This window comes from Molossus molossus, unplaced genomic scaffold (genome assembly GCF_014108415.1).
Source record: "Molossus molossus isolate mMolMol1 unplaced genomic scaffold, mMolMol1.p scaffold_m16_p_5, whole genome shotgun sequence".
NCBI classification, from domain to species: Eukaryota; Metazoa; Chordata; class Mammalia; order Chiroptera; family Molossidae; genus Molossus; species Molossus molossus.
In genome coordinates, this window is record NW_023425388.1 from 12,965,986 (window position 1) to 12,981,562 (window position 15,577).

The 15,577-nt window shown below is 40.2% G+C and overlaps 1 protein-coding gene and 1 pseudogene across 3 annotated transcripts in view; one reads left to right on the forward strand and one right to left on the reverse strand.

The window, feature by feature from the left end:
* The window catches only part of LOC118617119 (disco-interacting protein 2 homolog A), a 275,837-nt gene that overhangs the window by 202,188 nt on the left and 58,072 nt on the right, over positions 1-15,577 (forward strand). For all 3 annotated transcript variants that reach the window (XM_036242743.1, XM_036242744.1, XM_036242745.1), the window contains 2 exons: positions 8,183-8,302; positions 9,781-9,978. In XM_036242743.1, coding sequence (XP_036098636.1) covers positions 8,183-8,302; positions 9,781-9,978 — 318 coding nt within the window. The remainder of the gene's footprint in view (positions 1-8,182; positions 8,303-9,780; positions 9,979-15,577) is intronic.
* LOC118617121 lies at positions 4,722-5,122 on the reverse strand (annotated as a pseudogene).

The following is a 15,577-nucleotide window of genomic DNA, read 5'->3' on the forward strand; positions in this document are numbered from 1 at the left end:
GATACGTATACATCTGTGAAACCATTGGTACAATTAAGACAGTGAACACATCCAGCCCGCAAGTTTTCTTTTTTTTTTTTCTTTTATTGATTTTTAGAGAGAGAGGAAGAGATAGGGAGAGAGATATAGAAACATCGATGAGAGAGAACATCGATTGGCCTCCTCCTGCATGCCCCTCACTGGGGATAGGGCCCACAACCTGGGCATGTGCCTAGACCAGGAATTGAGCCGGCAACCTCTTGGTGCATGGGTCTATGCTCAACCACTGAGCCACACTGGCCAGACTCAAAAGTTTTCTTGTATCCCTTTGTCAGACCTCCTGCCACCCTTTTTTGGCTTCCCCCTAGGCAACTACTGGTTTACTTCTTGGCACTATAGTTAGTTTGCATTTTTTAGAATTGTATGTAAGTAGAATCATATAGTATTTACTCTTTATTGTCTGGGTTTTTCCACACTACATACTTATTTTGAAATTCATGGTCTTGCACATATCAATAGTTCATTCCTTTTATTGAGGAGTAGAGTTTGTTCTATAGATGCACAATAGTTTGTTTCTCTCTTTACCTATCAGTATATATTTTGGTTATTTCCAGTTTGGGGCTGTTCCAAATATTGTTCCTGTGAATATTTTTATGCAGGTCTTTGTGTGAGTGTGTACTTTCATATTTTTTGGGCCAATACCCAGGAGTGGAATGGCTGGATCATGTAGTAGCTCTGTGCTTAACTCTAAGAGATTGCCAGACTGATTCCTTAAGTGTCTGCACCATTCCCATTTCTAATGTTAGTGTTGAGAGTTCCGGTTCCTCCACATTCTTGCCAACAGTTGTTATTGTTGGTTTTTTTTTTAAGTCCTCACCGGAGGCTATTTTTCCATTTATCTTCAGATTGGGGGGAGGGGAGAGAAACATCGATGTGAGAGGGACACATTGATTGGTTGCCTCCCGAACGACCCTGACCAGGGCCGGGGACCAAACCAAAACCGAGGTATGTGCTCTAGACCAGAATTGAACTGGTCTGCGGGCTGACGCTCTAACTGCTGAGCCAAACTGGCCAGGGTAGTATTGTGGGTTTTAAAATTTTAACCATCCTAATAGGTATGGAGGTATCTTATAGTTTGAATTTGCATCTCAATTCTAGTGATTGATGGTATTGAGCATCTTCTCATGTGCTATTGTATATTTTTACAGAAGAGTCTGTTCAACTCTTTTGCTATTTTTTAAAATGTGTTGTTTGTTTTCTTACTAAGGTTTGAGAGTTCTTTATATATTCTGGATACATGTTCTTTATCAGGTTTATAATTTGTATTTTCTCCCAGTCTGTGGCTTGTGTTTTCATTCTCTTCACTGTACCTTTTAAAAAGTAGAATTTAAAATTTTGATAAAGTCCAGTTTACTAAATTTCCTTTTATGGATTCTACTTTTGTGTCTCATCTAAGACATATTTTCCTAACTCAAAGTCACAAAAGTTTGCCCTGTATTTTCTACTAGAATTTTATAGTGTTAGGTTTTACGTTTAGGTATATGATCCATTTGAGTTAATTTTGGTGTAAGTGCAAGATATGAATCGAAGTTCGTTTTTTTATTTGAGGATATCCAGTTGTTCCAGCATCATTTATTATAAAGACCATTCTGTCCCCACTAAGTTTCTATGGCATCTTCAATGAAAATTAGTAGACAATATATGAAATGAATCTATTTCTGAGCTCTCTGTGCTGTTCAATTGCTATATTTGCCCATCCTATATCAATAGCAATATGTCATGATTACTGTGGTTTTATAATATCTAGAAATCATGTAGTTTGTCTTCAACTCTGCTTTTCAACTTAAAATTTGCTTTGACTATTCCAGTTCCTTTGCATTGTAATATCTATTTTAAAATTAGTTTGTTAATTTTTACAAAAATTAATGCCAGATTTGGATTGGTATTTTATTGACTCTCTAGAGCAATTTGAAAAGAATTGGCATTTTAAAACTATTGTATATTTCAGTTGATAAATATAGTATAGTTTTCCAGTTATTTAGCTCTTAAGAAAAGTTTAGCACTATTTTATAGCTTTCAGTGTACAGGTATTACACATATTTTAAAAAAATTATCCAAAATATGCCCTGGCCAGATTGACTCAGTGCTTAGAGTGTCAGCCCTCAGACCAAAGAGTCGTGGGTTTGATTCTGGTCGTGGGCACGTATTTTGGTTGCAGTTCAGTCCCTGGCCCTGATCATGGTTGTGCAGGAAGCAACCAATTGATTTGTCTCTCTCACGTCGATGTTTCTTTCTCTCTCTCCCCCTCTCACTCTATCTGAAGATAATTGGAAGATTATCTTTGGGTGAGAATTATAAAAACTAAAAAAAATAAAAATTAACCCAAAATAGGTTATTTTTTTTATGCTGTTGTAAATGGTTTTTAAATATTTTTAATTGTTTGTTGCTCGTCCATAGAAATACAGTTGATTTTTTTATATTTACCTTATATTCTAGTAGTTTTTTTGGTAGATTTCTTAGATTTTCTACATGCATCCATGACTATATTGTCTACAAACACAGTTTTACTTTTCTTTCCAAATTGTTTGCTTTTACGAACATCAGTTCTGGCTAATTGCACTGTCTAGGACTTCCAGTCTTGTCACTTAGAAATGTTGAGAGGGAAAATGCATAACTTGCCTAATATCTAATTTTGGGGGAAAGCATTCACTCTTATTTTTTAATTGTGATGTTAGCTGTGGGTTTTTTTTGTTTGTTTGTTTATTTTTTAATCCTCACCCGAGGGTATTTTTCCATCTATCTTCAGACAGAGTGGGAGGAAGGGAGAGAGAGAAATACATTGATGTGAGAGAGACACATCGATTGGTTGCCTTCAGAATGACCCTGACCAAGGCCAGGGACCAAACCGCAACTGAGGCACGTGCCCTTGATCAGAATTGAACCCTCAACTCTTTGGTCTGCGGGCAATGCTCTTAACCACTGAGCCATACCGGCCAGGGCAGTTGTGGGGTTTTTTTGGTTTCTTTTTATCCTCACCTGAGGGCATTTTTGCATTTATCTTTAGATAAAGCGGGAGGGAGAGAGGGAGGAAGAGAGAAACATCAAGTGGTTGCCACCCACATGACTCCAACCGGGCCGGGGACAAACTGCAACTGAAGTACATGCCCTTAGCGGGAACTGAACCCGGGACACTCTGGTCCTCAGGCCAACTATTTATTTATTTTTATCCTCACCTTAGGACATTTTTCCATTTTTTGTTCAGACAGTGAGAGGGAGAGAGAAGAAGAAAGAGAGAGAGAAACATAGACGTGAAAGGGACACATCGAGTGGCTACCATTTGCACGACCAACCAGGGCCGGGACAAACTGCAACCGAGGTACAAGCCCTTAGCAGGAACCAAACCCGGGTCTCTCTGGACCGCAGGTCAACGCTCTAACCGCTGAGCCAAACCGGCCAGGGCAGTTGTGGGTTTTTTATAGATGCTCTTTATCAGGTTGAGGAAGTTGGTTTTTTTTTTCTTATTTCCCGAAAAATTTTTTTTTTTTTTTTATCCTCACCTGAGGACATTTTTCCATTTTTTGTACAGATAGAGTGGGAGGGAGAGAGAGGAAGAGAGAGCGAGAGAGAAACATCGATGTGAAAGGGACACATCGAGTGGCTGCCACCCGCACGACCAACCAGGGCCGGGGACAAACTGCAACCGAGGTACATGCCCTTAGCGGGAACCGAACCCGGGTCTCTCTGGACCGCAGGCCGACGCTCTAACCACTGAGCCAAACTGGCCAGGGCATATTTCCTGAAAATTTTTATCATAGTTTTTGTTAAATGATTTTTTTTGACCTGTCAAACTCATCATATGGTTTTTCTTTTGTAGTTTGTTAAATACAGCTTAGGTGTGCAGTAGGCTGTACCATCTAGGTGTGTTTAGTACACTCTGTGATGTTTGTACAATGAAATCACCTGACTATACATTTCTCAGAATAGATCCCTGTGTGATCCCTCAGAATAGATTCAGTGATGTGTGACTGTAGTTTTGATACTTATTTATTTTTTTACTCCAGACATGTTTTATACATAAATTTGAACTTGTATTGATTTGGCCTCAGTTATAACATAAAAAAAATCAAAACACTTGTCCTCTGAAATAAAACTTAACCCTTTTGTATAAAAAGATTAAGTTTACAACTAAACTTTTATAAAAAGTTTAGCATGAGTAAGTACATTATTGCACTATGCAGAAGTGTACATCTCTGCCACTATACAAGAAAACTCTCTAAAGAGTTCACAAGGTTTCTCTCTCTCTCTCTCTCTCTCTCACACACACACACACACACACACACACGCAGCATTTAGTAGGCTTGCATCAAAAAGGTAATTTTTGACCAAAAGACTTGATTTAAGTAACTGAATACTGGTTTGTTCTGGTATTCATCTCTTTTCACCTTTGAAAAGAGATAGTCTGCTTAAATTGGGCAATTCCTTGTGATTTTAATGTTTTTGCTCCCCATGGTGGGAATAGTATATAAAGAAAACTTTCTAACTGTAGAAAGGGCATTAAAAGTCTTTTTCATAAATAACTAATATCACAATTCAGGTCAGAAACATCCTAGGGAAGATGATCTTATCTTTCTTAGTTTTGCTTACATTTAAAAAAATTTGTCCCCCTTGTGAAATAGTTGAAAAATAAGTTCCCATGGATTTGTTGTTGTACAAAGAAAAAAAAAGTCATGAGCACTATTTATTCAGCCACAGAGTGCTTTGCTGTCATTTGACATGAACTTAGAAGGAAATTCAGAAGCCTGCAAGGACAGGATGCTGATGTCCCTGTTTAGGGTGGTCAGCAGCATCCTGGATGCCTGGCTCTGCCCAGGTTGCTTGTGGTGCAGGCTGACAATAGTGGAGTGTAAGTCCAGGGCAATCTGCAAACTAAGATGTAGTCAATGACGTGCTGCAGGATTTCCATCTTGCTCACCTTGTTCTAGGAGATGCTGGGCACCAGCTCCTTGAGCTTGGAGTAGCAGTTGTTCATGTTGTGCAGCAGGCTCATCGGATTGTCCACCTGTGTTTTGCTCTGGGAGATGGCCAGGCTGTGGTCCAAAAGGCTGCTTTTCCTAATGGACCTCACTGGACTGAAGGCTTTCATATGGACTATGGGGAAGGACAGAGAGACCAGGAGGGAGCCATCTGCCCTGGAACTCAGACCACTGCCACCTGTAGAGCTTCCAGCACTCAGCACTGGGCTTGGCTTAGAACGTAGTTTTGATTTTTTATTTATTTATTTATTTATATTCTCACCTGAGGAAATTTTTCCATTTGTTTGTTCAGATAGAGTGGGAGGGAGAGAGAGAGAAACATCGACATGAAAGGGACACATCGAGTGGTTGCTACCCGCATAACCCAACCAGGGCAGGGGACAAACTGCAACCGAGGTACATGCCCTTAGCGGGAACCAAACCCGGGTCTCTCTGGACCGCAGGCCGACGCTCTAACCACTGAGCCCAACCGGCCAGGGCTGTAGTTTTGATATTTAAAGTTTGTTAATCTTCTGCATTTTTAAAACATAAAGTATGGAAAGAGGGGGGCAGAAATCCTAAAACTGAAATCAAGCAGAAATAAACAAACACAACTGTATTTCCAAGAAGTACAATAGCCACACTCAAGGTGGTGATGGGGGAGAGCTAATATAGATAACTTATGAACACAGTATTGGGTGGTTCACCCTCAGCCTTGGATGACTTTGGGTGGGAAGCACAGCAAATAAACCTTGAACTCTTGTTAGTAGGGTGTTTTTGTAGTGCTGTGTGTGAAGAAATTTGGAAATTATTCTGTACACATGGTAGTATCGAGCAAAGGTGTTGATGTTGTTGGGAGAAGGGTTCTCACTATGCAGGGATATCCAAATATGAGTTGTAAAGGCAAGAGAGAACCCAATGTTGAAGATTGGAGTTTGAGGTATTGGTATTGACTCACGATTTCTAAGATGTGAGTCAGTGTCAGTTTACACTTGTCTGTATACACATGTGTATTGTCCATGTAGATGTGCATGTGTATCTATGAATATATGAGTGTGTGTATACAGTGTACTTTTTAGCTCTGTCTGTTGAAAGAAGCAAGGACACTGCAGTAGCATTGAGCACACCCGGTGACCAGATATTGGTCTTGACTCCTTTCCCACTGAGGACAGCCAGGGCTGCTTGGAGAAATTGTGATTCCAGGGTAGGGCAGGGGGTAGTATAAGCAACTGAAACATCTCATGACGGAACATAAGAAAGTGCTTAAAAAATGAGAGGGCATGTCACAAATCAACTTGCATAGGGCCCCACTGCCTAAAACTAGGACAATTTGTGCATCAAATAGAACCATGATGATTTATAACAATTGAAAAATAGCCACCCATGAGTCCTCCTGATGATAGACAGATGGATAGATGATAGACAGATAGATGATAGATGACCAACAGATAGGATGCCAAGTGTCAGCTGCTCAATGTAAATGGAGTGCTAAAGTTGCAGAATAACTTTGCAGCCATTGCAGTAAAAATTGTTTCTGGCAAAAATGATGTATGGCTGTCAAATGCAAGGAGAAAGTTTGATACGGGTCAGGATATTCATTTGCTCTTGAAGTGTTTCCTCATAATTGCTTGTTAGTTGCACAAGAAGCATCAGTAGTAATGTAGTGGAGAAACCACGCAGCACTTTGAGTGATGAAGTCAGCTTTTCCACAAGGGTGGATGGGTGTCGCATATATCTGTACGTGATGTCACATAGCATTTCAGTCAGGAATGCAGCACTTGAATTGAATCATGAAAACCCCATAGAACTCAAATTGAGGTATGTTCTACTTAAGAAAAAGAAAGAACTGTACTCTTTCAAAATGTCAGCGTTACAAAGGACAAATAAATATTCCACATTAGAGGAGACTAAAGAAATGTACAAATAAATGCATTTCTTGGTTTTAGTCTGGCTCCAGTGTTGGAGGGGGGAACGTGCTGTAGAAAGACACTGTGTGGTGTCAGCTGCCACACTTGCAGTCAGAGGGCAGGGTGTGCTGGGGCTCAGGCCCTGCTTACTCCTGCTCTCGGCCGTCTTTCACGTTGGTTCTTCGGGCACTCATCACCTCATCAGGTGTTCTTGTTTATTTGTAGGATACGTGTGTTTGCTTGTTTTCATCCAGCAGATGGTGATCTGATTGAGGGAAGACTGTTTTTTATGTCTTTTTGTTGATGTTACATCTCCCTGAACAGCATTTCTTAATAGTTATTGAGGACACGAAAGAGCTTTTAGTTTATGTGGATTGTAGCTCTTGATATTTACCATATTAGAAATTAAAACTAAAGATTTAAAAAATATTTATTAATTTAAAAAAATAATAAACTCATTACAGCTTAACATACATTGCTCATATTTATGAAAACACTTGTAAAATGAAAATTTAGGGGGAAGAATGGGCTTGTTTTTTGTTATTGCCAGTCAGTCTCATGGCTGGCATAATAGTAGCATCAGGTTCTGTATCTCGTTCCCATTCAGTGTGTTGTGCTGTGACATGATGTATGGCTTCTGGGAAATACCACCATGCTCTTGTGAGAGGAGGAGAGTGAAAAGGGAAATGCTATCGTAATATGACTAGGGAAGGACAGTTGGCCCATGAACAACACTGATGCTGACCCCAGCACAGTAAAAAATCAGTGTATAACTTGACTCCCTAAAAATTTAGTTGTCCCTCAGTACCTATAGGGGATTGGTTCCAGAACTTTCCAAAGATATCAAAATCTGCAATATTCAAGTTCCCCATATAAATTGGCATAGCTCAATGCATATGGTCAGCCCTTTGCATCCATAGACTTCTAACTACAAGTCGAAAATAGTGCAGGTATTTATTTAAAAATTTGCATATAAGTGGACTGGTGCAGTTCAAACCCGTGTTGTTCAAGGGTCAACTGTAGTTTGACCTCATGAAACTCCTAAAAGGGTCTCAGGCACCCCTAGGGGTTCCTGGACCATTTTGAAAACCATTAGCTTAGAACAAGTTCTGGTTTCTAAAAGACATTCAGTAAGTATTTGTTAATGAATTAATAAATTTTAAAATGGCTGTCTGATGGGGCCAGCACTTTTCTTTCATTCAGTTGGTCACTGGACTTCATTGTTATGTCCTGTTCTCCAGAAGATGTGACATGCTAGCCTTGGCACTCTTCTTCCCATGACAGGTGTCCCTGTAAACAGCAGAGTGTCCTCCAAAATCCAGCAGCTACTGAACACCCTGAAGAGGCCAAAGCGCCCTCCACTGAAGGAGTTCTTCGTGGATGACGTTGAAGAGCTATTGGAAGGTGAGCATCCTGACACTTGGGCTCATGTGTGTGAACAGGGTGACCATTAAATCTGGAGACACAGGCAGATGTACATCCTATGTTATTCCTGTGACGTTATAACACAATAAAGTGATACTCTCTCTTTTGCCAGCCTCTGTAGTTATCATATGTAATGGTGAATTAGGCATCACATGTGACTGCTAGCTTTATTTGAGCAGATGGAAAATTCATTGCTTAAGACACTTAACATTTCTTTATGCCTCTGGTCTACTGGTTAGTACTTTATAAGAATATTTCTAAGGTTTCATTTTACTTACATTATTTAAATTTTTATTTAAACTTTAAATCTGAAATACTCCTCTTCCCATGGTTTTAAAGTATTATATCTTCAGCAAAGTTTTGGCTCGTTTTCAGAATTTTAACCTCTTATTTATGAGTGAGATATATATTTAGGAGAAAGAATATAAATGTATTCATTTTTAATTACCAAAAAATAGAAGTATAAACTTCTAGATAAGGAACAGAAATAAAGCCCAATACACGATACAAGCATGTGAATGTATTAGAGCCACAGGGGCACATGGCCAGCCCCTCAGCTCCTCATACCTCTTTTGTGCATTGTCACCACCCATGGAGGACCAGCTCTGGGTGTTTCCCTCTACTTGAGGATTAGACACTGCTTTTAGGGCATTGTTTCCCCTTTATAATCAGATAAGGCCTTTTAAATTCAATTGTATGAATGCTTGTTAGGACAGTCTCTCTATTTTTTTAATCCCTTTTTAAATCCTCACCTGAGGATATTTTTTCGTTTGTCTTCAGATAGAGTGGGAGGGATGGAGGGGGTGGGGAGAGAAACATTGATGTGAGAGAAGCATCCATTGGTTGCCTCCTGCACGATCTTAACCAGGGCCGGGGACCAAACCACAACCGAGGTACGAGGTACATGCCCTTGACTGGAATCAAACCTGTGACTCTTTGGTCCATGAGTCGACCCTCCAATCGCTGAGCCACACTGTCCAGGGCAGGGGCAGACTTTCTTACACTTGGGCAAATTTTGGTTACATATTCATTGAAAATATAATAGACTTTATTTTTTCTTTCAATGTGGTCATGGTTGTTTTGAGTGCCCAGAGCAAAGTGGTAATTCTACCCACTTTCATCCTTTATAAGCAGGGACTAACTAGTGCCTGCTTCTCAGGTGTCATCAAGGTTGGCCATTCCCATGAAAGCCCGGCAATCACTACAGCCACCCTGGGGATTTTCGTGTGGGGTTATGGTTACCAGCATCCGTCATTATCCATGATTCAATCTCCCTCTGTCCTTTGGTCAGTTGGTCTGTGACTATTATAATGATAAGGACATCTAAACAAATTATTGTAATCTTTTTATAATTCATATTTTTAAAAAACACAAAATTATAAAATATAGATGTTTAAAAATAAAATGTGTGCATGATACTGTGAAATGTTGATTTTAAATTTCAATTTTGTTTATAGTTCAGCAACCAGATCCAAATCAGCCAAAGCCTGAGGGAAGCCAGATGATAGTGCTGAAAGGGGAACCTGTGTCTGTGGGGACTCCCTGGCCGCCGACACTGCTGGCCGCCTTGCAGCGGTGGGGCACAATGCAGCCCAAAGCCCCATGTCTGACTGCCTTGGACACAACTGGGAAGGCCATCTACACCCTCACCTATGGCAAGTGTCAACAGAAGGCAATTGGGCTCTGGGTAGTTGTAAAATACTACATGTGTAACACATACAACATAGACATATGCTTGATGAACATGATAGAACAAATTTCTGAGACACTAACACAGCTGTCTAATAAATAGAACATTGCCTCACTCCAGGTGGCCCTCTCAGACCACTGCCTCTTCCTGCCACCAGAGGAGACCACTCACTGACTGATGGTGACTGGCCACTGCTTTGGTTCTAAGTGTTCACATCTATATATGCATTTATGAACAATGGAGTTTAGTTTTACCTAACTTTTAACTTTGTTTAAAGGGAATCATACAGTATGTGTTTTTTGTGTTTAGCATCTTTTTGGTTTCATACTGTATTTTTATGTGACACAAATCGTAAGCACATAACCTGGTATATCATCACAGAGTAAATACACTCGACTGAGAAGCATTTCCAGGTTCCCAGGCCCTGGGTGTTCCCTCCAGCACTCACATCCTCCCACACACAAAGCACACTCTTGTGCTAACTGCTAACAACTCTGGCTTTACCTGCCTTTGAGTTTTATGTAGATGGGATAACATGAAAGGTGTTAGGAGTCTGCACTTTTGTTCAGCTTTGTTTGTGAGACTCATCCATGATGTGTGTGAAGTGTAGTAGTTTATTCTTATTCATGGATGTTATTGTATTCTGTGAATGTGCCAGAACTTATTTATGCACTCTGTGGTAGATGGACATTTGGGTTGTTTCCACTTTGGGACTGTTGTGTATAGTGCTCTTATGAACATTCTTCTGTGGATCTGTTGGTAAACATGTGGAAGTAGAAGCTCGTCCTGGTGTAAACACAGAGGTAGCATTGTCTAGCTCTAGGTCATTCTGCCAGGTAGCTTTCCAACTGGTAGTGGCAGTCTTCACTCCCACCAGCAGTGTGTGCAGTTCCAGGAGCTCCACATCCTCTCCACACTTGACATTGTCTGTTTATTTCATTTTAGCCTTTCTTGTAAGTGTGTTGTGGTATCAACTTATGGTGCTAATTGCATTTCCCTGAATACTTATGATGCTTTCATATGTTTGTTGGCTATTTGAATAGTCTCTTTTGTGAACTATCCAAATCTTTGGCTAATTTTTCTATTCAATTGCTTATCTTTTCTTTTTTATATGTTTTAGATACATGTCTTTTCAGATACATGTTTTGCATATATCTTCTTCTACTTTTGTTGGTTAATCCTCACCCGAGGATATTTTTTCCATTGATTTTTAGTGGAAGGAAAGAAGAGGGGCAGGGAGGGAGAGAGAAAGAGAGAAACAAACATTGATGCGAGAGAGACACATCGATTGGTTGCCTCCTGCATGTACCCCAGGGATCGAACCTATAACCGAGGTACATGCCCTTGACTGGGAATTGATCCCATGACCCTTCGGTGTGCGGGCTGATGCTCTAACCATTGAGCAACAGTGGCCAGGGCCTTCTTCCACTCTTTGTATTGTCTTTATATACTTTTAATTGTGGCCTTAGATAAATGAGAAGTATTAACCTAATGTAGCCTAATTTACCCATTTTTCTCTTTATTATAGTGCTTTCTTGTCATATCTAGTAAGTCAGAAGTCTTTGCTAAACCTAAGGTCACAAAGATATTTTCCTACTTTTGCTTCTGAAATCTTGTTTTACTTTTTACATTTAGGTGTTAAGATGCCTCTGCAATTTAATTTGTGTGTGATGTGAGATGGGAGCCATTTTCTTTCTTTGTGAATATCTTTGACCCATTGTCGATTATTGGAAAGCCAGTTCTTCCTCCAAGATACTGCTTTGTTGTGTATCAGGTGGAAAATGCACCTGTAGCTCCATTTCTGGACTCTGTTCTGTTTAGTCAGTGTGCTGTCTGTCTGCACCCCCTGAATCACTGTAGTTTTGTGAATCTTGGTGTCTGGCATAGAAGTCCATTAGCTCTGTGATTGTTCCTTTAGATTTCCTTGACTATTCTTGGCCCTTTGCATTCCAAGTAAACTTCAGAATCAGCTTGTCAGTTTCTAGAAAAATTCCTGCGGGATAATGATTGCACTGCATTGAATCTGTAGTTCAATTTGAAGAGAATTGATTCTTGACTAGAACATTTCCTTCTTTTTTTAAGGCCTTTAATTTTCTCAATAATGTTTTTTACTTTTGAGTACAGAAGACTTGAGCATCTTTCGTTATTTATTCTTATTGTAATGAAATGATTAAAATTTTTTCCTATTCATTTGTTGTCTGTATATAGAAGTGCAATTTATTTATTTATTTTAAATTTTCACCTGAGGATTTTTTCCATTTATCTTCAGAAAGAGTGGGAGGGAGGTAAGGAGGAAGAGAAAGAGAGAAAAATTGATGTGAGAGAGACACATCAATTGGTTGCTTCCGCATGACCCTGACCAGGGCCGGGGACTGAACCATAACCGCCGAGGTATGTACCCTTGACTGGAATCGAACCTGAGACTCTTTGGTCTGCAGACAGACACTCTAACCGCTGAGCCAGACCGGCCAGGGTTCAATTGATTTTTTTAAATGGTGACTTTGTATCTTGCTAAACTAACCGATTATTTTCTTATTTATTAATTGTTTGTCCATATATCTTTTGGATATCCAGTGTACAAAATGAGCCCTCTGTGAACAATGACAGGGTCATCTTGGCCTTTCCAGCACTTACCCTTTAATTTCCTTTTCTTGCTTCTTCATGAGCTAGAACCTCTAGTATGAGGTGGAATAGTGGGCATTCTTGCCTCCTTCTCCATCTTAGGTCATGAAGTATGTTTGCTGACTTTTTTTTTTCTTTTTTGCTTGTTTTATGGTAGAAATTCTTTGTCACGTAAAGGAAGTTCTCTTCTATTCCTAAACATTTGCTAAAAGTTTTCATTGTGGATTGACATTGAATTTTATCAAGTGCTTTTTCTGCTCCGTCAAGGTGATCATATGGTTTTTCTCCCCTTCCTCATTAACTTGATGAATTACATTGATTAATTTTCAAATATTAATAGTAGTTGCATTCCTAGAATAAATTCGACTTGGCTATGATATCTTTTTACTGTCTGTATTTCATTTGCTGCTGTTTTGTTAAGGATCTTTACATCTGTGTTCATTAGAGAGATCGACTGTAATTAACTTTAAGAAAGGCACTTACTGCCCACTTGCAAGGAGCATGGTTTGCTGATGGTTTCCACCTGTTGATTTAGCGTTCAGGTCTGATTTAAGCTGTGCTTGGGGTGGCCCCAGGCAATGACTGAGCAGAGTGGTGGTACATGGCCTGGTGGTTCTGCTCAGCACTGGCTCCCCTGATGAGCAGTCTGCTTTGGGTCACCCTACTGGGCCTGCAGAGACTTTGTCACAGTGATACGGTCTCCAGAGCCACACTGGGCAGGGCCTGATCTTCTTTTTTTTTTTTTAATCCTCACCCAAGGATGTTTTTGCATTTATCTTCAGTCAGATTGGGAGGGAGAGAGGGAGGAAGAGAGTGAGAGAAAGAAACATCGATGTGAGAGAGACACACATTGAGTGGTCACCACTCATACTACCCCAACCGGGGCCGGGGACAAACTGCAATTGAGTGGGAACTGAACCTGGGACTCTCTGGTCCACAGGCCGATGCTCTAACCGCTGAGCCAAACTGGCCAGGGCTTGATTTTCATTTTTTATAGTGGTCACTTATCTGCTTTCATTCAGCACTCTGAAGACATCGTACTGTCTTTAGAGAAGTAAGATGCAGGACTGTTGTTAATGTGCCTACTTTTCCCTCTGACTGCCTTTAAAAAATTTCCCTTTGGCTTGCATCTGTCTTATTATGATATATGTAGTTGTGATGTTCTTTTGAATTTCCTGCTTGGGGTCCACAGGGCTTCTTGAATCTGTGGAATGGTATCTTTCATCAATTTTGGAAAAATTACAGCTATAATTCCTTTATATATTGGTTATTTCCCATTTTCTCTCTCCTCTCCTAGGACTCTAATCACATTTATATTACACCTTTCTGAGTCCCATATGCCTTTAATGTTCTTATACTTTGCATTCTCTCTGGTATGTATTTCAGTTTGGAAATTTCCCTCTATTTAAATGCTCTAATCCTGTCTTCTGAAATTTCTAGTCTACTATGAAACTCCTGATAAGTTCTTAATTTTAAATATAGTTTAGAATGTTTACTTCTTTATTCTAATTCCTGTTCTAATTCTATGCAATAGCTTTATCATTCCCTGCATTTCCCTCATCTTTTCCTCAACTGCCTGGAATGTACATATCCCCACAGTAACTGAAGACCTCTGTCACCAGCCCCAGAGTTAGCTACCATGGCCTGTTCCTCTTGTCTGTGCTTTCTCTTGGTTTGGGTCCAGGAAACTTATCTTTTGGGATGCCTACTACTCTTCTGATTGAATGTTGGACATTGTATATAAAAAATGATGGAGGCTCCAGATGTCACCTTCTGCGAGAGAAATTCCCCCTTCCCTCCTCTAGGCAGGTAGCATAGCAGCTGGTCACTGCGATCCTGTCAAGGCCAGCTTAACCTGATGTATTCCGTTTGTTCCTTTCCTCTGGTGGTGGGGGGATCCCCAGCCATGGCTTTTGTCTCATGTGGCTACTGAAGGCCTTCACACTGCTTCCCAGGGGGTTTCTATGTGGGTTTTTAGGCTCCTGCTGCACAGTCCCCGGATTCAGAAGGTTTTCTGAGAGGAAATTGGTTGTGCTACTGAGGTCCCCAGTCTCTGCTGCTTCCTCTGTACCCCTATGGCAGCTTTGTGGGCATGGGGCTAGGAGATGCTCATTCTCCTGCAGGTGCCCGGGCCCGAAACACACCCAGCTTTTGTAAAAACAGCTGCAGAAGGTCAGCTCACCTCCCCAAGCATTTTTCCCTCTGGAGCAGTGGTTCTCAACCTTCCTAATGCTGCGACTCTTTAATACAGTTCCTCATGTTGTGGTGACCCCCGACCATAAAATTATTTCCATTGCGACTTCATAACTGTAATTTTGCTACTGTTATATCTTAGGCGACCCCTGTGAAAGGATGTTTGACCCCCAAAGGGGTCACGACCCACAGGTTGAGAACCGCTGCTCTAGAGCCTTTCCGTTATTGAGTCTTCCAAGCACACCGGATATATCCTTCCATTCAAATCCTTTCCACCTTAAACCAGTAATATTTTATAATCTTCTGTGGAGAGACTTTATATGTTTTTTGTAACGATTATTAGTATTTGTCATGTTTATTTTAGTCTTATTATAAACAGTATTATTTAAATGTTTTATTTGTTATTTGTTACTGGTATATAGAAATCAAATGGTGTTTGTATATTATTATATCTGGAAGCCTTGTTGATTTCATTTATTAAAGATTCACAACCCAAACAGTCATGACATCTGCAGAAGATGACAGTTTTATTTGTTTCCAAATGTTTTACCTCCTTTCTTCAATCCTTCCCTCCCCCAAAGGCGCTGGCTAAGACTTTCAAGAAAAAGGCAGATGTTATTGACTCACTTTTGCTCTCAGAGGGGAAGCTTTCAGTATCTAACCATTAATCGTGATATGTCCTATAGGATTTTTACAGACGGCCTTTAAAAGTCACATTAAGTTTCATTCTGAACTTAAGAAGGATTTAA